This window comes from Gorilla gorilla, chromosome 1 (assembly GCF_029281585.2).
Source record: "Gorilla gorilla gorilla isolate KB3781 chromosome 1, NHGRI_mGorGor1-v2.1_pri, whole genome shotgun sequence".
Taxonomy (NCBI): domain Eukaryota; kingdom Metazoa; phylum Chordata; class Mammalia; order Primates; family Hominidae; genus Gorilla; species Gorilla gorilla.
The window spans coordinates 29,611,747-29,637,742 of NC_073224.2; the positions used below are offsets into that span (position 1 = coordinate 29,611,747).

At 36.5% G+C, this 25,996-nt stretch overlaps 1 protein-coding gene across 1 annotated transcript in view; it reads right to left on the bottom strand.

The window, feature by feature from the left end:
- The window catches only part of USH2A (usherin), an 843,890-nt gene that overhangs the window by 417,597 nt on the left and 400,297 nt on the right, over positions 1-25,996 (bottom strand). The window contains exons 32-33 of the mRNA XM_031015607.3: positions 15,272-15,385; positions 13,166-13,327 (exon numbers count right to left, since the gene is read on the bottom strand). Of these exons, the coding sequence (XP_030871467.3) occupies positions 13,166-13,327; positions 15,272-15,385 (276 nt within the window). The remainder of the gene's footprint in view (positions 1-13,165; positions 13,328-15,271; positions 15,386-25,996) is intronic.

Consider the following 25,996-nt stretch of genomic DNA (forward strand, 5'->3'; position numbering starts at 1 on the left):
TGTTTTCACTATTAAAAACTATCATCTCTCTGTATGTATATGTGTGTATGCTTATAACATCTAGGTTATACTAACAAATATAGAGAAGGTTTTATAAGATCTGAGAACTCAAGGAAGACAATGATTCAGCCATGTAAAGAACTGGGGAAAGTAAATTCCAGTCAGAGTGAACAGAAAGTTCAAAAGTCTGCATGTAGGAAAAGGCATGTGGCATTTCACAAAACAAACCAACAGAAATAGAAAACCAATGTAGTGTTGTAGAAATAAATGAGAATAAAAGAATGATATAAGGCTAAGAAAGTAGATAGGAGCCAGGTAATAAGTGTAATAGGGCAACAGCAGTTTGGATTTTAAGACTGGATGTGCAGATCTCTTGAGCTCAGGAGTTCAAGAACAGGCTGGGCAACATGGTGAAACCTCAACTCTACAAAAATTAGCCAGGCGTAGTGGCATGCACCTGTGGCCCCAGCTACTCAGGAGGCAAGAGGATCATTTGAGCCCAAGAGGTCGAGGCTGCAGTGAGCTGTGAATGCGCCACTGCACTCCATCCAGCCTGGGTGACACAGTAAGACCCTGTCTTAAAACAAGAACAGCAAAAAAGTTTGGATGTGAAGGATGAAGGAGGAGTAATCAAAGATTAATGCTGGGTTTTTGTTTGGGAAAAAGAATGAATAGTGTTACTTTTCCCAAAGATTAAAAACTCAGAAAAAAGAGCACATTGGTAGGATGTGGCAGATAAAATAAATTCAGTTTTAAGGAGTTGGAGTAAAAACACTTGTAGCAGGAGTGCCCAATATACAGTGAGAAAAATGTTCATGGCTTAGGAAAAATGTCTGAAGACAAGGACTACTGAGTCTTCAAAGGGAGATTGTGTGGAATGTTTCAAGAGGAATCCTGGGGGAAACCAACATTTGTGGGTGGAAGAAAACAAGGAAGAGATCACACCAGAGCTTGAACAGTAACAGGGAAAAGTGAGAAGGTGAGGTATCACAGACACCAAGAGAAGAATGTTCTGAGATGGAGGAGTCATCAATAAAACATCATGAATTATACAACCTCCACTCTGTCCCTGAATTGGAGACTACCAGAACATTGACAACCTAGGTGAGAACAGTTTCAACTGAGTGGCAAAGTAGTTGTGGAGTCAATGGAGGTGTAGTGGATTGAATTTTGTCCTCCCAAAAGGTATCTCCATGTCTTAACTCCCTGTACATGTGAATGTCACCTTATTTGAAAATAAGGTATTTGCAGATGTCATGAAGTTAAGTTGAGGTCATACTGAAAGACGGTGAGCCCTAAATTGAATATGAGTGTTATCCTTAGAGGAGGAGAGAACTTTAGAAGAAGGGAAAACACTATGTAATGATACAAGCAGAGATTGGGGTGATGCAACTGCAAGCCACTGACTGCCAGGATACCACTGACTGACAGACACCTGCCAGAAACCACTGACTGTCAGAATACCACTGACTGCCAGAAACCACTGGAGGGCGGGATAGGCAAGGAAGGATTCTCCCCTACAGTTTTCAGAGAGACCATGGGCCTACCGATACCTTCATTTCAAACTTCTAGCCTCTCAAACTTCGAGAGAATACATTTCTATTGTGTTAAGGCATCCCATTTTGGGTATTGTATTAAGCAGCACTAAGAAACTAATCACTCCTATAAAGAATCAAAGAAAGCAAGCCAGGGAAGTAAGAGATGGGATTGTGAAGATGCAAAAAGTAAGGCTGGGAGCATTCCACATGGAATTGATTATCACCTTTTCTAAATATTTTTATTACTGTCATGGGCCATATCCATCTTAAAACTGATTGTGAACACATACCTTAAATTCTCTAATATGTTTTAGGTATTTCAGGAAAGTCTTAGAATGTTATTAATCACAGCATCAAATGCACAGCACTAGAGTTACAGGTTGAATTGTGTTCTCCCCAAAATTCATATGTTGAAGTCCTAGCCTCTAGAACTGCAGTTGTAATTAGCTCAGATGAGCTCAACAAGGTGGGCCCAAATCCAATATGACTAGTGTCCTTATAAAAAGGAGAAACTTGTACACAGATAAGCACACAGGGAAAACATTATGTGAAGATGATGGCAGAGATTGGGATGATTCATATACAACCAAGAAATGCCAAATATCGCCAGCAAACAACCAAAACAAGGAGAGAGGGATGAAACAGATTCCTCCTCATAGCCTTTAGAAGAAACCAGTCTTGCCAGTATCTTGATCTGGGACTCTGTCTCTAGAAGTGTGAGACAGCCAATTTCTGTTGTTTAAGCCATCTAGTTTCTGTTACTTTGTTACAATAGTCTTAGCAAGCTAAAACACATAATTGAACAACAAATATTTGTATATATTTGCTATATATAGGATGATTAAATGAAAAATCCTAAGCTACAGGAATAGCCTACCTCAATAAAATTGTTTACCAAGTTTAGCATGTTAATTATATCTAAATTATGCATTGGTATTTATTGTTATTTTCTCTAAAATATTAATTTACTGAATCTCAGTGTTTTTTCAACTTAATTCATTTCAACTCAATTCAGTGAGTTTGTTGGATGCCAGTTGGATCCTTATTCCTATGTGAGATATTACAGAAATTTTGAAAATAAATAGTGGCATAATAACTGTACCCAATGCACTTACATCCTTATTTTTAATCAAGATTTACTCCTTTTAAAATAAGTCAATATTGCAAGATAGAATGTGTCCAAGTGACAAATGTGTAGGAATTTGATATGGAAGAGTCTATGAATCAAATGAAGATGTGGGAATTGAGGTAGATCATCAAATATACATAACGTTTTGATGGTGGTAGATAGTGCTAGAGGTCATCTATGGTATTGGCTAGAAGGAAATTAATAAGACAATCAACCTGATTAAATATAAGGTGAAGACTAGGGAAAACTAGAGATAAGTATTAATGGTTAAGTGTAGTCAGGTTCCCGAAATGTCTTTCCTTTCTATCAATTTTATCACATATATTAAAATTGGGAATAACATTACAAAAAGAATCTGACTTCTAATATCCAAACTGTAGAGAATTTAAAAGATTGAAAGACTCTCAAGGAAAAGAAAAAAAAGCAATACCAGACTCCCATTATTAAGAGATAATCACTATTAGTATTTTGGTATATATCTATATGGGGACATACTTATATGTGTATATGTACACATCCATGTATATGTATCCATGTATATACACATATATTTTAACGAATTAGACTCAAATATGTGTAAAATATTTGTTATTATCTTTCCAAATTAAATGTTTTTCTACAGCATCATAAACTTTATGGTCACACAACATTACATTGTTGGAAACTCAGAATGGTTTATATGGTTTGTTTGTTGCTAGTGTACACGGGTCAGTGACTTCATGTGCTAAATTCTAATTGCACAGATGAAGCATTTCTATAATTATTTTCTAGATCTGAACTTGGAGAAAGAGGTAGATGTTTCAGTTTGCAAATTTTCCAATGGCTTTCTGGAAGACAGGAATTTAACAACTAACAACATCTTAGCAATTGCCTGTAGATCAGCGGGTTCTGAATGTAGGTACAGGAACACAAAAAATTGTTGTACTGATTTACTCTCCCTCCTATATCTCTAAAAAAAAGACAGTGACAAAAGAGAACATATAAGGGAACTACAAAAATTTCATGGAAAATGGAATTAAAAAATAAAAATATAACCTTTGTTTCTCAACATAAGCTCAATCAAGGTCAAGACATTTTTGTAAGTGATGATATCAGCCACTTAGTCCATCTCTGAATAACTGACTGTTCTGGGAATTTAACCATGTCAATGCAGTCTTTTTTACATTATTAACTGAAGAAAAATGGGTGCTCTTTAAAGATTTTTTTAAGATTAGGAAACGAAAAGAAGTCAAAAGGAACCAAACCAGAACTGTAAGATCCTAATGATTTTCCGTGAAAACTGTCATACAATTTATCATGTTCAATGAGAGGAATGAGCAGGGGCATCATCATGGTGAAGAAGGACTCTAGTGAAGCTGTCCTGGGCATTTTAATGCTAAAGCTTTGGCTAACATTCTCAAAACACTGTAATCATTAGTAGATGTTATTGTTTTTTGGTCCTCCAGAAAACCAACAAGCAAAATGCCTCAAGCATCCCCAAAAAACTTTTGCCATGACCTTTGCTCTTGACTGGTCCACTTTTGCTTTGAGTGAACCACTTCCACCTCTTAGTAGCCATTGCTTTGATTGTTCTTTGTTTTCAGGATTGTACTGGTAAAGCCATATTTCAACTCCTATTACAATTATCTGATAAAACGTTTCAGGATATTGATTCCATCTTTTAAAATTTCCATTGAAAGCTCTACTCTTGTCTGTAGCTGATCTGGGTGCAACAGTTTTGGCACCCACTAAGTAGAAAGTTCACTCAACTTTTTTTTAACTTTTATTTTAAGTTTAGGGGTACAAGGGCAGGCTTGTTACATAGGTAATCTTGTGTCATGGGGGTTTGTTGTACAGATTATTTCATCACCCAGGTATTAAGTCTAATACCCATTAGGTTTTTTTTTTCCTAATCCTCTCCCTCCTGCTACCCTCCACCCTCTGAAAAGCCCCAGTATGTGTAGTTCCCCTCTATGTGTCCATGAGTCTCATCATTTAGCTCTCACTTATAAGTGAGAACATGTGGTATTTGGTTTTCCGTTCCTGTGTTAGCTTGCTTAGTTTAATGTCCTCAACTTTAATTTTTCAGTCAGAATTGTACAAAGTGAACCAATTGAGATGTGTATGATGTTGGTTGTTTGTTAATTGTTTGTCTTCCTCAATTAGGAAACAGACAAAATGAATATTTTCCCTTCTAAATTGATGTGGATGGTCTGCCACTGCAGGCTTCATCTTTAATACTGTCTTGTTCCTTGTCCTTTAAGGAAAATGAGTTATCCACTTGTAAACTGCCGATCTCTTTGGGGCATTGTCCTCAAAAACCTTTTGTAAAACATCAATGATTTCACTATTCTTCTATGCAAGCTTCACCGGAAATTTGATATTTGTCCTTGCTTCAATTTTACCGAATTCACGTTGCCCTGGTAGGGGCTTGTTTCAGACTGATGTCTTATCTTTCTTACCACCTCAAACTAGATCCGGTTCAGGAATGTTATAACAAGTTAGTATGAGTTTATTTTGGTGGAAAAAATTGAAATCCTCGCATTTTTCATAATATGCATTTTCCATAAGCTTTTTGAAGACCCCCCCTCCACTTTCTTATTCCATTTATATTGAGTACAAAATTAGCAAAATCAGTTTATGGTGTCAACACTCAGGAAAGCAATCACCTGAGTCAAGATTTGAGGCCACAAAATGAGGAGCTTTACAGGGTGCTGACAATGTTCTGTTTCTTGTTTTGGGTACAGATTCCATAGATGTGTTTCCTTTGTAAATATCCATCAAGCTGTACCCTTAAGATGTGTCCACTTTTCCGTATTAATTTATAACTCAATTTAAGCACTTTAAAACGTACATAAAAAATCATAGCAGCTCTCAAAATGCTGAAAATAACAGGACACCTCTATTTGTAACACTTTCAACTGAAGGACATATTCCATTATCCTTCCAGCATTTAACTCCATTGCTTTTCTAACTGAATATTATTCCCATGATTCTTCTAAAATCCCTTTAAGCACATACTCTTTCCCTATCATTTACGAACATAATATTCCTTAATTAGGTTAACAGATCATATAATATTTGGGTACGGGTCTTAAAATGTAAATTTAAACATATTTTATTTCTTCACATACGGGTGCATTATAGAAGCACCTTAATGGAAGAACGACACTTAGGTTGTATTTACAGCTAACCACAACTGATATTCAAACATTCTGTACAAGTTATTTCATTTCATTTGACCCTTTGTTGCTCGATGAATAAGACTCTTGAGAGTATAGCATCCACTGTTCATTAACCCAAAGATCTGGTATATAGAACAACCTTGAACAACTATTCTGGAGTCTCTGGTCACAGAGTTAGTAGCTTAGTAATTTGGCTTTGAAGGCTCCACTTATTGCATAGCTTGACTTTTGTTCCTTCGTGTCCTTAAAGTTTCTCAGACTTTGTACAATTTAATACTATATGACTGAGACATCAAAGGGAAACATGGTATGACCTCGTTTGTAATAGAGTGGCATGGTGACTCATGGATGAGACCGTCGTCTTACCCGGAAATCCTCACATGCTCTGCTTTATTAATATTAGAGCTTGTAACAGAACACAGGTGTGTTAACAGCATTCCTTTAGGTAATAGTATTTTTATGTAAGAGGAGTTATTTCAATGTACTGCAATGTGATATTTAAATATGCAAAATAAAGAAAACATCTAGGTTAAAGTAAAATTCTATTTTGCTAAGAAAAGACCTTTTGTAAGCCATTGGTGTGAATGAGTATAATTTAGCTCAAATTTGTAGAGTGCTGATAAGGTTCCTTATAACACTCGGATAGAAGTGCCTAACCTTTAAATGTGTTTTTATTGTGCCATAAGCAATACAGCTTCTTTGTCAATAAATTTCTCATCGTAAGACTTACGTGTTTGGAAAGTTTAAGATGAGCATTTCTATTTTGCTATTTACACATACTTCTCTTTGACCTTGGCAAATAAGACCAAAAAAAAAGTTTTAGCACTTTTAGTTGGTTAGACATAAATAATTATTGCCTATATGATTTTACCAGAATTCACCCACTTTTCCTCCCTCTTTCCCCCTGCCCACATCTGCCTTTCTACCCTCTCTCTATTTTTCTGTCTCTCAATTACACACACACACACACACACACACACGCATGCACACACTCATTACATTGCTATTATCTATATCTTACTGCCTCAGTCTTAGTGATAGAAATCCAGGTCCTGATGGAACAGCAGTGGGAAGACACTATCTATGGTTCTAGATATCAGTCACTCTTATTTAACTATAAGATGACTATGTAGATTTATCAGATGATACATTTGAAAACACACATGTGTTATGGCTTGGTGTGAGATAGTTGTTATTTTTCTATAATGTCCCTATTAACCTTTCCTCTTTTGGAGTTCTAGTCATTATCCACAGCAATGGCTTAGGTTGGCTTAACCAAAAGCAATTCAGATAGTATTTTCTAACTAGGAAGCACAACTCGCATAAACCTCCTTGCCGGGTTTGGTGGAGACTTGTCCTGATTAGCACCATCTTGCTATTTTTGTTTCTAAAAAGTTTGTAGGCTTTTTGGAAACATCTTATAAACTTCTTAAAAACGGCCAGTTTCTGGTAGGGTGCTCATTTAAAATAAGAATAATCTGTGGCTACAGTCTGGATAGTCATCATCAATCAGGTGCTGTCCAGCCTGAACTTTGAAACAATCCTGGTATGTTGAACAGTCTCATGAAGGATTTCTTTTGTCTACTTGTTTGGGAATGTACTGTATACACACATCTTAAGTGGCCCACAATAGCTCTGCTAGTGATATCAATATAGGTCCTTCAATCTTTCGATTATGTTTTTAATCATAAGCTTTAAAGTACAATTGTTTTTACCTCAAAATTCTTAAAAATCTGTTATGGGACAGAAATAAGAGATTAATGGAGATCCTGCAAAAAAAGATAAATGGCACCACCAGAATACCACAAAACTGGGAGAAAAATTAATTGAACCTATACTTTTGATAAATATTTATTTTTTGCAGAAGAAAAATGCATACTAGTTTAAGCTGTCATTATACTAACCTACATCCTATTTTTCATATTATTAGTAATACATAATGTGGTAGTTTATATTCAAAAATAAAACTAGAATGTATATACCTCACGTATTTATCCAGAAATACACCAAGGTTACTATGGTTACGAAAAATCCATTACCTTTGAATACAGAATGAAAAAGTTTGACTTAAAGTGTGTGCTATGTATTATAGCAAACATCAACAGCCTTCGGGAGGTTCTCTAACTGGATTCATTTTTCAGTGTCAGAACTGACCCACCATACTACTAGCTTATGGCCTAAGCAAGGTAAAAAATTTGAACTGTATGCATTTTAAAATAAATTTTGTACTAACTCAAGGTGCAGCAATGCCTTTGACTTTTAATGCTTCATATTTAAGAAAAAGAAGAAAAAAAAATCCAAGCCACCTGGATGCTAAGTGGCTTCCGAATTGAAATGCATTTACTTTGCTTGTGCCCACCATGGCAGCAAGATCCACTGGCAAACCCTACGGGAAGAATGTCAATTCTATATGGAAACCTAAAGGGAAACTACAAGTAAATGAAGTAGGAGTGAGAAAAAAATTGTTGACACTTTGAATATTTAGGAGGGGACATTAAGCCAAGTTAGTAGGGAAGTTTCTGATATTGTAGAGGGTAAAACATTTTAAACAGTGTGGGTGATTGTAACCAGAAAAAACAGGATAGCTCGTGGAGAAGTCTCAAAATTATTCCTTACCCCAATTAAATTTTTGCTCATCAAGAATGTGATTAGATGAATGAAAGGAAAATATAAAAGGTTAATAATTATTCAGAAAAGTATTCACTATAACTAGTACTTTAAAATGCAAATTAAAATAAAATAACTTTTTTTGGTAAAATAATCAAATATTTAAGAATATAAAATTCACTGCTGACAACTTTCCTGGAATAATGTGACAAACTATATCAAACATTCTGTAAATGTTCATTACCTTTGATTTAGCTATTCTTCTAGGAACCTAGCAAATAAAGATTTATGTATAAGAATATCTATGTCAAGACATTTAAAATAGAGATAGATTAGATACTATTGCTCAAATGGTTCAATGCATTAATAAATATCCATTATATGCTGTAAGAGATGGAATATAATGTTATTCAAAACATTTCAAAATATTTTTACAAAAATGTTTAATGATAGGATATAGTCATAATATAATAAGGGAATATGTAAATATTCAATATCATACATAGGTTATAGCTCAATTTTGTTAACATGAATAAAGTAGTAGAAGGAATTCCATCAAATATTATGAGTTTCTATATGACAGGATTCTCAGGTATTACTTGTCTGCATGTTTTATCTTCTGTAAGAATTTATCACTTTTATAATTAAAGATATTATCAATTATTTTCCCTATCTAGTAAACTCTGTCTTCCACTTCTCAGTTTCTCTATGAAGAGACATTTCAGCTCTATACAGATCCACTTTAGTAGACCTAAACTGACACTATTATTGAAATCACCAGACATCATGAATAGAAGTTCTACCCACAAGCCACTCAGTGTGGAAAAGATACTATGTCACAAATACCCTGACACAAAGACAAGCAGTAAGTACCAATAGCATTGTAGATAGATACATGTTATGGTGTAGACTTAAAGTGCCCATAGAAGCTAAAGCCCATCCCAATGGCTAGATCAGTTTCTCCACAGCCTTCTCCCTTGCTGACTTCAGATAGACAGAGTCCCTTTCCTATTTAGTCTTCTCTGAGAGTCTCTGTAGATAGCTAAACTTTAAAAATATAAATGACCTGAACTTAGTCCATATCACTGATATAAAATCTGTGGTCGTAAGAGTGGGAGCCTCATCCAATAGGACTGGCATCCTCAGAGGAAGAGGAAAAAATACCAAGGATGAAGTCACCTGAAAGAAAGGCCATGTGCACCTACAGTGAGGAGGCCACTATCTGCAAGCCATGGAAAGAGACTCAGGATAAATCAAGCTTGCCGACATCTTGGTCTCGGACTTTCAGCCTCCAGACTGTGAGAAATACGTTTCTATTAAAGTCACCCAGTTTTGTTATTTTGACATGGCAGCCCTAGCAGACTAATACAGGTGTTCTGGGGTCTTTCTTTTAGAGTTCTGGCAAGGGAAAATAAAATATGAGCAACACGCAGAATGTATAGAAATTAAAAGCAGAGGATTTGGGGCCAGACAGATCTAGATTTGAATTAGTTCCTCTGATTACTGACTAGAGTTTCTTAACCCATCTAGGTCTCAGTTTTTCTAGCTATAAAGTTAGAATAATCATGTGCATCTTTGAACCCCATATTAACTTTCTCAGTTTATTTCCCCTCCTTGACCAGCATTGCAGTCCCAATATGCTTCATATCTTAAACTATTTGGGGATGAAAGCAACAAGGAACATAGTTGCTTACGAAATGCCAAGAAAGCTACAGCAGAAAAAAAAATGCTATGGGTAGTATTGGAGATATATTCTTTAAAATATTACATAAAGATTGAAAACCATTGAAGAATCAATCTATTACCACTGTAGCAAGAAAACATGGATGTAGGCACTTCAAAAATATTTCACTTTCTTTATATTTGGGGCTTCTATTGTAATAATACACTATGGTGCCATTTACCACAATCTTTCTTCAGGGCCTATAGTCACATGGCGTTCTTGATAATTCAAACAAACAAAATACAGAATTCAGTGTCATTTTGCAGGTGGTATTAGAAATTGATGTGAATTCTTGCTCCTCTCCCTACACTGCCCTTTTTCCGATTTTGTCCAGTGTAACCTCATATGGAGTTCTGTACATTTTGGAAAGAGTCAAGGCACACAGTTTGAGACCTGCCATCAGCTGCACCACTTCCCTGTGGACTGATGCAGCTTTCATTTAGGCACATGGAAGGGGTCTTAGTTTCTCTTCCCCTGGCTGTATCTTTTCCATTTTTCTCTCTTCTCTATTGCCTTATTCCTACCCTAATCCTATCCTCCATCAGTTCCCCTTTGCTATCTTCTTGTTTTTATTCCCAGGAATCATCTGACTTCATTCTTTCACTCCTTTAACACTTTTTATTCCATTCCCACTCTGTGATAGGTCCAAGAGATGCAGTAATGAAAAAAACAAATATAGTTGTGTCCTTAATGATCATTATGGTTCAGCAGGGCAAACCAATGAACAAACAAACAGTCCTATTCAAGATGACACAAACAAAAAGCAGCGATGTAATATAAAGGTAATCAGTAAGCATACGGGGCATACCTGTGTCACACGTGGGGAGCAAAAGGATTCTCAGAGGACATGTCTATTCTGGTTCTAAAAGTTATGATATCCCATTACATGCAATGTTACCTCTTGGTCACAGAAGTGCTTTGTATGTTAATTATTAATATGTTACATCAAAGATGTAATATATGTAAAAATGTAATATATGTAAAGGTTCAAAGATGTAATATATGTAAAGTTCCTTCCATGGTGTGATTTAATTTTTTCTGAAATAACTTCTGTGGTTTACAATTTTTAGTTAAAATCATGCCATAAGATACTGTTGGAGTAAGATTAACCTATTCAGTTATTACAATGAACTCTGTGTTGTACAGGAGATAACAATTATAACTTCTCTTTACCAATTGCTAACGACATGTTATATAGTTTATATATAGTTCTAATTCTCTTTAAAATACTGGAAAATGTAATTAACACCATTTTACAAATTCAGAAACTAAGACAAGTTAAAACACTTGTTTTTAAGACCACATTCTTCAACACAGCCAGAATGCTTGGGTTAGTACCAAAGCCTCCGACTCAAGCTGTGTGACCTTGGGTTACTTAATCCTTCTTTGCCTCAGTTTCTTCACTTGTAAAATTGGGGTGTAAAATAATATCTATGTTGTAGAATAAATATGATGGAATTCTATCCAATTATGAATAATAAAATATTAAAGTAATTGTTCTTGTCCTTTTAAGGTTCTCAGACTAGAGAGGGGCCAGAAAAATGTAAACCTGAGAATGCAACTGGATGAATACACAGCCCTGTCCACACGACTTGCTCCAGCATCTACATGTGCCCCCACGAAGCTGTGAGCACCAAGAGAAGAGGGACAGTGTCTGGCCAGTTCCCTATTACAACCTCAGTACCTGGCATTAATGTGAGTGAGTGAATACATAAATAATTCATCCTACCTCTGACTCTAACTTGTTATGACCTTTATGAAGAAGTTAATATCTCTAGGCCTTGGTTTTTTCATCAATCAACATTTGATTAATAATGTCTCACATGAGAGTCACATACAGTATATAAAATAATATGAAATACAAAACCACTATAAGTATAATACAAACATAAACACAGTACAGGCAGCATACATAATGCAAGTCTTCTGTATTTAGAAAGTTTTTCAACAATTTACTTCATTTTATTTCAGTATCATCACACTTTATAATATTATATGGGCAGATATACTATGTTTCCTCTCAGATCTAAAATTCAAACCACACTGAGTCACACTTCTGAGTCTTAAGACTATTACACATTAGTGAGGATTTTAAAGTATTCGTGTGGTGCAGAAGTAATTACTTTCAATGGCAAAAACCACAACTACTTTTGCACCACTCTAATAGCTCATGTGAGAGAGGAATTTATTTGATGATGTCATTGATCCAACTGGACACTGTGAGCCTGACTGGGAAAACACTGGCTCCCAATTTCAATCCTTGTGGTCTGCTGAAGTCAGAGAAGTCATGTGCTGAGCTCTTTGTGCTTAGCACATTTGTGCATTTCCAGGCCTCCTCTGCATCTGAGCAAAGGTAATTGCTAGAAGGATTTAGGTAAGGGGTGGTGGGCTCTATAGAAAAGAACACGTAGTAAGACAGCCCTGGGTGGAGGGAGGTAACATGAGCAATTTTCCATTTCTTTTAGCTTCAGTTTCACCATAAATCTAATATGACCTTCAAGATCATACAATTGGAGTGATTAACAGGAGATAAAAATAAGCAACCCAATTTCAAAAACACATTTTCAGATAACTATAGACTCTATTTATGTGGTGTGTGTGTGTGTGTGTGTGTGTGTGTGTGTGTAGTCACTCCTCAATATCAGTGAGAGTTTGGTTCCAGGACCCTCTACTGATACCAAAATTCATGGATGCTCAAGTCTCTGTTACAATGTGGTGTATTATTTGCATATAGGCTATCCACAACCTCCTGTATACTTTAAATCATCTCTAGATTCCTTAGAATACCTAAGACAATGTAAATGCTATGTAAATAGTTGTTATACTATGTTTTTAGAATTCATATTATTTTTAATTGTTCTGTTGTTATTTTTTTCACGTATTTCCTAAGCATTCTTGATTAAGTTTGCAGATATGGAACCCCTGGATATCGAGAGCCAACTATACGTATGTTTATATTTGAATATAGACTATAACAATTCACTGAAAACTCTAGAGATCTTACCTGTGACTGTGTAGTTCTCCTCATTGCCTGAATAGATCAGCCTCCCATCCATGTATAAACGGTACTGAGTTATAATACCATTTGCCTTTTTGGGTGGGTTCCAGGAGAGCAGCAAAGAACTGGGAAGGGATTTGGCTACTGGTGGCTGAACCTCTTGTGGGGCTGTGGAAGAAAAGATTTATAGAGTCTAATTTTAGTTTACTTTTCTAATTCAAACTTTTCAGACCCAAACCAATAAATCATGGAATAAACCTGAAATCCCATGCATGAAAATATTCCCGATTTGTGGGCAGCTTGTCAGTAATTGCTTTAGGAACAGTGTTAAATAACTGTCCCACATTTATGAGAATTTGTGTCAATGATGGATGAGGAGTACTTACACTAGTTCACTCGACTGATGCTTGTGTTACTCCACCAAAAGTACTATTAACTCATAATCTCTATGTGGGACTGTACCTATTAAAGCAAATTAAGCAGATAGAGTCCCCTAGCCTCAAGGAGCTTGTGATCTGAGATGAGTAATGCTGGTGAATGTGGTTCATAATATAAATTTTTAAAACCTATATGTAATAATAAGAATTGCTAGAGCTTGCATAACCAAATTAGTCAATTACATATGAAAACTTTCGTACATATTTTTTTAAAAAGAGCTGTTTATTTTATATAGTTGTCAATGAATTGGGGGTCCTAAGAACTAAACATTTTTAAAAAATTTTCCTAAACTCCTCTATCATTTAGTAAATTCAGAATTACTTCGTGGATATTTAGAAGTTTGGGAATGTCTTTAAAAATAAAAAAGGAAATATAAACTAAACAAGAGCAGGGATCTCTCTGGGGCTTAGCTTGAAATTGGTATGAAGGGTACCAGGTAAACCCTGGACAAAGGATTTAGTGGATACAGAGAAAATAATGCAACATAGGGCCATTTGTCCCATATTGAGGCTGGTCAAAGTCCTTGTAAGAGGGGATGATAATCATGTCCTCAGCGGATGCAATGATACAACAAAAACAGTGCTATTACCAGTAGGCCAGATGGAGAAAATGCTGAGGCTGGGTCACTGACAGCATAGTTCAGGTGAGGGGAGTCTGACTGGTTTAGGTAAAAAATACAGCATATAAAGGGTCACAAGAATGGTTTTACAAAGTCATTTATCCTGTCCTGGTTTCATCCTATGGGTCCATGTCTTCGTTTCTGTTACATATCTTCAGTGCAAGTGGTGCTTGGTAAAGGGTTTAAAAGAGGAAGGGGGGAATATATAGATACTGGGAAAGAGAGAGAGAGAAAGACTGGCTGACTCTTTTTCCCTAAAGATCAAGCTTTTAAATCTCCTAAAGAACTTTTCAACTAGACAGTATAAGAAATGTACAATTCCTCTTATCCAGAATAGAGAAATATGAAGTAACAATGCTTCAAATGTTTTGAGAGCTGTTATTTCTTGAAGTGATGCATTCTGATGCTTGAGCAAAGCTTTCACTTTGGCGTGCTAAAATATTTTCTCTTTCTCACTGCCTTCTTAACATATGCTTTCTGAAACCTTAATTTATGCCAACAGTTTGTAAGTTCCAAGTACAACAGAAGTGAGACTTAAGTCGGAAGGAACTAAGCAGTGATTAATAATGCCTCAATTGGCATTTGGAGGTTTCATCATACTGAAATAATTGTTGCCTGTGCTGCTGTTTAGCAGTTAAAAAAGACCATGGAAATCAACCGTTTGATTCTCAATTTCATACTGTGCCATACAATCAATTCTTTTTAGTCAGACTGTCTCTAGATTTACTTCTGAGCCATAGTAGAATGAGGAAGCTTTCATTAATCTTTCAGATGCTTCATATTAATGACAAGGCTCTTGCATGAACAATGTAACAGCAATTAAAAAGCCCATTAATCTGCATTACAGCTATTAAAGATGCATGTCATTAAAGGGTATGGAGTTTGATTCATTTTCGCACCCCCCCAAAAAATGGAGCAATTATGGCCTGGCAATGCACTTTGTCATCAAATTAGGTTGGGGTTTGCCAGCAAATGGCCTTGTAGCATTTAGCTCTTCTCCTATTTTATTATTCATGACTGAAATGTGGAAGTCAAGACCTTTGAAATTACTTTACCTTCTTGTGGAGTAGAGATGTTCAATGCATGTGAGCTCTCAGTACAGCCAGCCAAAGTGCAAGCAGTTAGGGTTACTGCATAGTTTTTGAAGGGTAGCAAGCCTGTCAATATGCCTATAATAAAAAGGGACAAAAGAGGGTTGCATGTTTATCATAAGCATCAATAAAGAGCATTGTGTGTATATCTGTGTGTGTGTCTATAAGAGAGAGAGACAAAAACAAAGAGACCAGAGACAGAAATCAAAAACGTATTCCTCTTTCAGTCATTTTCCTCCCTTTCTGCTGATTGTTGAATGGAAGGACTCATGAGAAAAAATTGTGAGACCAACTTATTGTTAAAACAGCTCTCAAACAACATCTGATGTTTCTCCCATTAAAATGGGGAGGGGGTTCCACATATAGTTCGTGAGGCAGAGCACAATGTTTCCAATAGCTAAGATATATATTATCTCATTCCAGGATCCTAGACCTCCTGCAGAAACAAAACTATTTAATTTTCTTTAACCTAGCATTTTTCAACCGTATTTAACTAAGGAGTCCTTTTTATAGGGCACCTATTAACACACTTTAAAAATGCTACTCCCAAGAGTGGCTTCATTATTTTAACAGTAGGCCATACATACACAAACCATTTGTTTATGTTGTAGCTAACAAGTATGCAAATTAACATAGTTGAACAATTAGCAAATTAGATAATTATGCTTTTGTACTTCTACTTGCAAAATTATTAGTTTATTTAATTAAGACACCTGTCTTAAACGGAAGTGTTACACATGCAAGTATTGAATTAACATGGCTTGCTGGTAGATATATGAGATTTGTTCAGCAATTAAAAGTATGTGTAGAAATGAAAACACATTTTGTTTACTAGTGTTCATAAGCAAGGCAGAGACTCCTTAGTTAATCCTGTGAATTAAAAAAAATCCAAAATATAACTTGTGCTTTTGCTCACCACTGTTTTTCCGCAAAGACGTTTTTCAGAGCAATCTTTAATCCTAACCACATAGATTATCACTATTTTTATAAAACGATGGCCCCACTCGTTGTGTCTCTTTATTGATGAAACCTTCAATCACTCAGAGAATACATTATTGCTTTAAGGTGCCAATTTTGATGACAGCTTTCATCATTCAAACACAAATTTTAATATACACGTTTCCATAATTTCCCTCCCCAGTAGAAAATTTAAAGAATTAAAAGATCAACAAGCTAGGATGGAGCAAAGACCAGTTCTTTGCTTTGACACCTCCCACTTGCCCTTAGTCCCTACGGCTGTCTCTAAGTCTTCATTCCAGCAACGACCCAGGCATCTCCGTGGGCTACTGAATCCTGTCTGCCATGCTTCTACATGAAAATATTCATCCACTTGGCACCGTCATCTTAGCTCATGGCCAAAGAAGACAGCAAGCCAACGAACTAATATACACACATGTGTGACCATCTCATGCCAAATTCAGCTCTCTCTAATTTCAAAACCCTCTCGTGTCAGAACCTCCTGCTTTCTCTCATTCCTGCCCCTGCGATTGTCATTTCCTGTTAAATCTCCCAGATCATGACCCACGTTCTGAGTTTACTTTCTTTTAAGAAGTTATTTCTCCTTCCACCAAATGGCTTAAAAGCAAGCTAACATTATCATATGCACATCTTCATAATGGAGTAGTGGGGAAAAGGGCACCGATGCTTGGGCCAGATTGCTGGCTCCAAATGCCAAATCTGCTGCTGATTGGCCATATGTACGTGGGCAAGTTGTTCAGACTTCTGTGCCTTAGTTTCCTTGTCTGTAAACAGATAATAATAATCTCGGTCTTGAAGGAAAGGCCTTGCAGGCCTCACATGTGAGATAAGGATAATATAGTACTTACCTCAAAGGGTTAGTTTTAAGACTGAACAAGTTCAGGACTTTAGAATACTTAACATGGAGTATTGCCAGTCAAGAGCTCTAGTGCAGAGCTATGCCATTCCAATGTAGGCTACCATTGCAACTCAATTTCTGCCTCTACATGCTACTAGACAATTTGTATCTTTTTCTTTCTTTCTTTTTTTTTTTTGTTTTTTGAGACAGAGTCTCGCTCAGTTGCCCAGGCTGGAGTGCTGTGGCGCGATCTCGGCTCACTGCAAGCTCTGCCTCCTGGGTTGGAGCCATTCTCCTGCCTCAGCCTCCACAGTAGCTGGGACTACAGGCAACCGCCACCACGCCCGGCTAATTTTTTTGTATTTTTAGTAGAGATGGGGTTTCACCGTGTTAGCCAGGATGGTCTCAATCTCCTGACCTCGTGATCCACCCGCCTCGGCCTCCAAAAGTGCTGGGATTACAGGCGTGAGCCACTGTGCCTGGCCGAGGCTTTATATCTTTTAAAGATCAGCAGTGATCCCTTAAATACCAAATCAAATAGCCCTACCTCAGTCCTTATCCTCCCTCAACTTCCTTCTGTGACATTGAACTTTTTAGTTGTTCTCCTAAACTACCGAGAACTCCTTTGTTTCCTTTACTGACTCACGTTCCTCTCACAGTCTCTTAAATAGCTTTTGTTTCTCAAGATTGGGTTGTTGTCAAGCTTCTTTCTGTTTCTAAACACTCGCCTTTGCTAGCTTATTAAGCCTTATCTTTCAATGATCACATTTGTATCTACAGACTTCACATCTCTCCCAAGCCCTGGTTCTGGGTTTCTATCTGCAGGCCATGTATCCACACCTGGATGTCCCACTGGTATTTCATACTCAACGTGCCCCAACCAAGAATCAACATTCTAAATAATTATGTAAGCTTCATTTTTCCATTTTGTAATGCCTCCACCACGATCCCCAAATTCCAGGCTCAAAACTAAAGTATCATCATAAAATGTGTTTTAGCCATTCTATCTTTAGCAAATCTTTGGCATTTGCCATGCCTTTCCTATTGCCAAGTTGGAAACAACTATAAGATTCTAAATAAGATGACTTGCATGGCTGAATTAGTATAACGCGACGCTAACAAGAAATGAATCAGCCCCCAGAGAATAAGACTTTTAATCCTAATGTCAATAAGAAAAGCATGTTGGAATATGAGGCTAGTTTCCCTTTATCATCACTTAACCTATGGGGCATATGTGAAAAGCAGCACCCTTCATAGATGAGCATGCTTCAGCTGAGGCATAGGAACACCATGCCCAAAAAGAAACAATGCTGATATACAGGTTGGTTATCTGAAATCATTAGCATGAAGATGTGTTGTACATTCAGGAAGTATTATCATTGAGAAACATAAAAGCAGCTCTATGATTGTGCAATTTTACAGCCTGGCTTTATAAAATTCCTTATACTAAGACATTTCTTTCCAAATCATAACTAGAGTGCAATGTTGAAATTTTAATTGTTACATCAAGTTATCAGGAAGGGTATTCTATAGACTTTCAGAGGGATTGTATCAAACCAGATCCTGAGTTCACAACTCACTAAGTGATCTTTAGTGTTTTATTTAATGTTTCTTGTCTTCACTAAAGGAGTTACGTTGTGTATAACATGTGTATAGTGAGAGTCTTTTATTAATTTTAGCCACTCCTTATTTTAAGGACCTTAAAAGCAAGCACTGCTCATCTCAGCAAATTTGCTTTCTTCAGCTTTGATTTGGTAGAGATCTTTACCAAATTGTATTGTATTTCATAGAAAAACCCTGAGACTCTTAAAGAAAGATGCTGGAGAGAAACTAGATCATCTTTCAAGCCATTTATCAAAGTGCTCACATTTCCCATTTCAAGCCCGGTGAAACAATAATAAGCCCTGAGAAATGAGAGCTGAAAAATAGAAAACAGAGAAAAAAAAAAAAAGAAAGAAAGAAAAAGAAGAAAGCTGATGTTTTGGTTCTTGCCAACTTTGGATCCAAGATGGAAGGTTTTAGATGGCTTGTAACTCACACTTTCAAAAAATGTGCTGCATTTTCTAAGGCTGGAGTGCCATTTCTTTTCTATTTCCAGTAGGGAATCTTGTTCATCATGCTGTGTGTCAGAGACAAAGTTTGTCCAACCATCTGATAATTTTCCTTAAAGGCAAGTTAGAATTACCTACTTCAGGAAGAAGAACACTATAATGGTTCACTGTGCTTTCTCCTCCTGTCAGGTTAAAATTAAGGGTTATGCAAGGGCAAGGGGCTGGTCAAACATGTGGTCTTCATTCACTTGGAATCAAGGGAAGGTCATTTTATTGTTGGAGACACGTGGTTTATCTCCTTTGATTCTCAGTAAGTAGTGTTTACCAGGATGGATTCAAGTTGAAAAGTTGTGCCATGGCCAAAGAAAGAGAGTAACATATTCTCTCCAAGACTATGTAGATTGTGGATATATCCTTTGAGATCATTGAGTGGTTATCCTAATGGCTTTGCTTTAAGTGTCAGGGTTCTACTTAGATTAGGTACTCTCTGGAAAATACAGTGTTACTCTGAAGATATATCATCATCAAAAAGCATTTATCAATGTTTCCGCTATATGCGTCTGGAAAAGGTGCTACAGAATACAACTGATTTTTACAAGGTTTCTAACATAAGAAAATATTGGAACTAGAAGAACTCTTACAGTAACAGATTGATACATAAAGAAGAATGTTTGCATACAGGCCAAGTGGACAATGACATTTATAAGATTCAGACTTACCAGTTCAAGATAATAGGAAGCCTAAATTTAATTTAAATATATCTTTTGGTATTATATTAAAAAGAATACTGGGAAATATAGAATTGACATATCTAAAGGAATCCTAGACAGAAAGCCCAAAAATAGAAAATGCGGTAGTTGCCTTTTATGACACTTGTGACACTTGGGGTTTTTATACTGAAGAATTATATCCTGAAAGGGAGAACTTTAAAATTGGTTTGGTTGTGAATCTCTTTGTTTGGGACACATCCCAGAGAAGTCTTTTTTTTTTTTTTTTTTTTTTTTTTTTTGAGAGTGTCCCTATTACAAGGCAGGCCAGATGACCTCGCAAACTCCCTTTCAGCCACAAACTCTGTGAAATCAGAAAATGGTCCCAATCATGTCAGGAAACCTGCTAGTCCCTCTAGGTAATGGAAGAGGGCAAGCTGAAGAAACATTCAATAAGCATAAAGTAAGCATTATTGATGTCTTAAAAGTGTTAGTATCCCATGAAACACAGGAGCATGGGTATCCGGATTAAAATCATTGGCACCAGCAGGACCATAACTCCCACTGCTAAGCGATAATGCATTTTGCATTAATGCCTAACATTGAGAAATCCTGACATGCCACGCCAAGGGAGTTTGAAGTCAAGTAAGTAGATTCCCTTTGAATTGAAGTCCTGTGGGCCACAGTGGGTGCAGAAAGCCCAAGCTGAAAGATCAGGGGGCAGGGACTTGATTTAAGGGAAGGAAACTCATCACCGTAGGAAGGTTAAGAGGCCTGCTGCATATGGCTCCAAACTCTGTGCTCTCAGGGTTTCCACTTAACAGAGGGGAAGAGCATTGGCCTAGAGAACTTGCGACTTAGAAGTCCTTCACAGTGATTTGGGAATTCCTTGAACACAGAGGGCACAGCCTTTTACTGCTTTCCTTATCCTCTATCCTAGCAGCTATTAGTATGGTTTACCAAAAGTGAGCACTTGACGGGTGACTGAAAATTAAGATTTTGCAGACAGTTAGCTCCACTCCGCTATTTCTCTCACTATAGGAGAGCCTGACTCCCACCACACCCCTTCCAGGGAGCAAGCAAAGTGACAGACATTGTTTCTTTTGACTGATACATTATTATCTCCAACACTCTCTTTCCTTTGCTTTAACCTCAAGTTTCAAAGGAGCCAAAGAAAAATATTAATAATTGGAGGCAGCCTGACGACCTAAGACAAAATCATTGTGGAGCTGACACCAGCTCTGCAAGCTTTTGCACCTCTAATGGGACACCGTATGCTGAGAAGCAGCAAAACAACAGAGGAGTCTGCTTTCACGTTGAAATTTTATGATTAACTCCTCTGACTAAATGCAGACAAGTATAAATTCTCTGCCTGGAAACCGAGCCTAAGACACAAAGCAAAATGGATCCTTTTTAAAGCCGAGCATATTTCAGAGAAGAAAAAAGGACTCCGTTTCTACTTACATACTTCAGCAGACTCCTCCTCCCTCCCCCACCCCACCCCCAGCTGCCAACCAAGGTGTTTGGCCGGCATCCACTGTAATCTGTTCTCCTTCATTATGTTAATCTGTGGGCGGAAAGATTTCTGTCATCTTCGAATCGCTTGTACAGCAATGGTAAACACCTTGGCCTGTCTGTAATTGGACAGGTGTCTGCATTGATGTCACCCAGCTTTTAATTCAATTAAAGAACTGGCTGCTCTGCTCTCATCACCCACTCATTTCCGTTGCACTTTTAGTCTGGCGGTGAAATCTGCACGCAGCAACTGTCTACCCTGAGTCCAAAGTCAGGGGTCCCCTTGTAAGGATCATGCACAATATTTCAAATGGACTCCAACAATCCAAGAGTATTTCCACGTTAGCAAAGGCATTTGGGATAACATGGAGAATTTATCTCTCATTTTTTTTCTTTATCTTTATATTCTACTGCATCTAAATGATATCTTCTACTACTGGCCAGTAATTAGGAGCAGTCACAGCAAACAGAAAAGCTGTTTCTAGCTTCCTCTCCCCAGGGTTTTCCCCCATCTCAAGAGAACTCATCAGAGTACAATGCTCTTATTTATTTGCTGGCATTTCATATTTGGATCAAGAAAGTGAGGGTGGGCAAGAGCAAGACATTTATTAAGAGGGCCATCTGGTAAGGGATACCACACAGGCAGAGCTGCTACTGCTACCTGGAGACATAATGGAAGAGCCCACTTTTTAAAAGAAAACTGGCCAGGGGAAGGAGGGCAGAAGAAGAGACTTCTGGCTGAGGATCCTGCTGCAGTGCTGATAAAATCTAATTTTTAAGTATACATCCCAAACCAACCCAGTGGATGGATTAAAGAGAGTAATCAATCCAATATGCCATGCTTCCTGCCCACTTAAAGGAACCTCTGAAAATAAAGGTCTAACACAGACATTTTGACACAGTGATCCCATGAAACTGAATAATGACATTTGTTAAATATGGATGAAAACTTAATGATCTAATAGAGATCTGGAAACATATCCAGGATGCTTCTCCTCTGGTTCTTAGCCCAGGAGGGTGGGATTTGTTATTGTTGTTTTTGGATAATATTTTCAATAAAAATAAGGACTTCTAATATTTACAAAGGGAAAGTCAATTTGCATTTTACCCAAAAGGTGGAACAATAAATACACTTAACCCAAACCTAAGGTAATCCCTGGGAAACTTCAAAACTAATTTTTATTACATTTAATTTCCTTCAAATGGGTTTTTTGACCTTGTTTAAAACTTTTGGTAGAGAGCATAGAATATCATATACCTATCAAAGACTATGCAGATGTTGATTCTTACAAACAGGAAAAAAATTATTCTTTATTTCTTTATAAAATATGTGGCCTAATCCCAGTCTTAGAGGATGGTTTAAACAGTGATTTTAATTGACCTCAAAGTATTATCCAGTTAAGATTCTCTCAGCAGGCTTACATCTAACCTCAAATTTTTAATCAATGCCTTTGTGGTAAGAACTACAGAGTCTTTGTCATTTTTATTCTAATTTGCCAATAAGTTTGAAGCCACGTGCTTGTGTTAACTCTTTACCTTACATAAAGGTCTCACACTGAAATTACTGAAACTCTTCAAGAAAACACTGGACCTGACTAAGCAGAGAGACAGGCAAGGAGACAAGAGGAAAAGAAAAGAAAGAGAAATGAAAGTCATCCCTTATGATCAGTGTCCAAGGTCCCCTGCTACAAGCCTCTGATATTGTTATCCCATTGTACAGAGGAGGCTGCTTTTGGAGAGAGTGTACTGTATGGTGCTCAAGTCCAGACAGCTAAAAAGCAGTAGAGCCAATATTAGAACCTGTATTCTGACCCCAAGATCATTATTCCTCCCATTTGACCTAAGCTCCAGTTCCACAAACAAGAAAAAAGTGTTGAAAAATGGTAATTAAAAACAATAATAGCACACTTTATACTATAAAATATCTTATTTAAAATGCACCTTAAAATGTGTTAAGAGGTTCCAATTTATTACTGACACCTATTGCCTACAAACAGAAATTAGAAGTCTTGTCCTCCAAAATGAGCAAGTTTGTATGCCTATAATATTCCTTTACAAAAACGACTGATTTATAAGAAATTCTATGTGTGCATTTGTGTGTGTGTGTGTGTGTGAGAGAGAGAGATTGGGTTCAATATTGGACCTTTGTTTATTATACATATAAATCTTTTAATTTGTTCCAAATATAACACAAATATAAAATGATCATAAAAGGTAGAAAACAGAAAAGTCTGGCTGTGCATTCTTCTTCTTTATCAACTATGATTGATAACCTTGAAGTATTTGTATTGAATGTTTATAAGCATTGTGGACATGCCTAGTTGATTATCACTGTAGAACAAAAGTTATATATTTTCATCATTTTTAACTATGGCTCAACATGTTACCAAAAAGAAATGCAAATCCTTTGGTGTCAATTCTTATTGCATAAAATAAAATGAAAAAAAAATTTTTTTTTTTAAAAAAAACTCTCTCTGAAGATTTCACAATGTACCAGTAGTTCAGGCACATTATGTATTCAGAAGAGTTAGACAAAGCTATTAACTCATCAACACTGCATTACCTAATGAAATCTTTCTACATTAGCTAAGCAGGAACATTACATCATTTCTATTTTTGCTATTTATGTCATAGGCCATATTTTCGTCCTGTGAATTTTTTCAGACCAGTTTCTTTCAAGATTTACATTTAAAGAAATATTTTGTAGCCTGTAATGCCAGCACTTTGGGAGGCTGAAGCAGGTGGATCACCTGAGGTCAGGAGTTTGAGATCAGCCTGACCAATATAGTGAAATCCCATCTCTACTAAAAATACAAAAAACAAAAACAAAAACAAAAAAAACAAAAAACAAAAAACAGATGTGGTGGCATGCACCTGTAGTCCCAGCTACTTGGGAAGCTGAGAAAGGAGAATTGCTTGAACCCGGGCGGCGCAGGTTGCAGTGAGCTGAGATGGTGCCAATGCACTCCAGCCTCGGCAACAGAGCAAGATTCCATCTCAAATTAAAAAAAAAAAAGTTTGTAATAAACTACAAATATTGGAATATTAATTTATGGTCTACTATAAAAACTGGCTTTTATCTTTAATAACACCAACAAAAAGAATTACTTTTTATTTACTTCTGACGATTTCCTATTGTGGCAAAGATTACTAATTGCTCCTTATTATGTATTATACTCCTTTTCCTCAGTAAAATAAAAACACTTTTTACCTGGGCAAATGGCTACTTGGAATAAAGACAGCATTTTTCAACATTCCCTGAAGCTAGGTACAGCCATGTGACTAAGTTCTGGCCACGCAAGATAACCAGAGGTGGAGGAACAACTTCTAAAATATGTCTTTAAAGTGAATGTGAGTATTCTTTAACCATTATTTCTTCCTGCTGGGTGAAAATCAGACTGGATGGCAGGAGCTCAAGCAGTCATCTTGAACTAGGAGGTAGAAGCCTTGTCCATAAGGATGACACAGCAAAAAGATGAAGTGTGTGGGTCTCGCCTATGAACATCCCGCCTCTGCATTGACTTACTGTGGACACCTATTACCAGTGAGAGAAAAACTTCATCGCTATTATTTTAGGTTCTCAGTATCTCAAGTGAAATAATGAATTAAAAATGATAAACCCATCTCTATTAGGTTTTTCCTATAAAACTTTCATTGTCTACATAATCTTATACTTCAGAGAGAGTGCTTGGGCTATATTTTAGTGTTATAAAAATCATGTTACAAAGACAGGGCCTAGCACTAGCATGGAACATGGTAGATCACTTTTTAAAATAAATGAATATTTTCTGTTCTTTATAATTATCAGCATTGCAGCAGTATTGGCTTCCATTATTTTTCATTTCAAATATGTAGTGGTTGGGTTCTATTCTGAGGTCTAAGTTTTGGAATTAGTCTTTATTAGTTATTTATTAGTCTCACCCTACCAACATATTGTTTTCTATTGGGAAATGTGTATTAAGTTCCAAATATACATTTAAGTTGTGATAGCTCTGTGCATTCTTCTATACAATTAAAGAACTATTGATAAAAGACTGAGGAGACTTTAGTAAGGACTAGTAGTTCAATACTCAGTCCAACTCAGCACAAAAAAATATTAACATTAGGTTAACTATGGGGTTAGTAGCAGAAAGCTACATTTGCTAATTGAAAGATTCCTTCATTCATTCTTTTAAGATAAGTATATTAATCACCTACCTTGAGCAAGGTAGTGAACGAGGCTTAAAATAAATATAAAACATGAAACTTGTCCTCCAGGAGCTTATTGTCTATTGAAGAAATAGCATGGGTGCACAGAGAGTACCATAGGCAGTTTTAGAAACTGTGGAGTAAGAACTTTCAGTTGAATAGAAAAAAAAATTTCACGGCATTGAATTACAGTCATTTCTCTGCAGACTTCTCAGGTAAGTATGGTTACATATATAGAGAGAGAATACATATATATAGAGAGAGCATATTTATATAATATATGAACGTACATAACATACACATATACATACATATACAGAGTAGCATTTTAATTTAATTTAATCTTATTTATGATACTCTGCATAGCTGAGTTTAAGTTCCAAAATCAGGCATAAGGCAAAAATAACGTGAT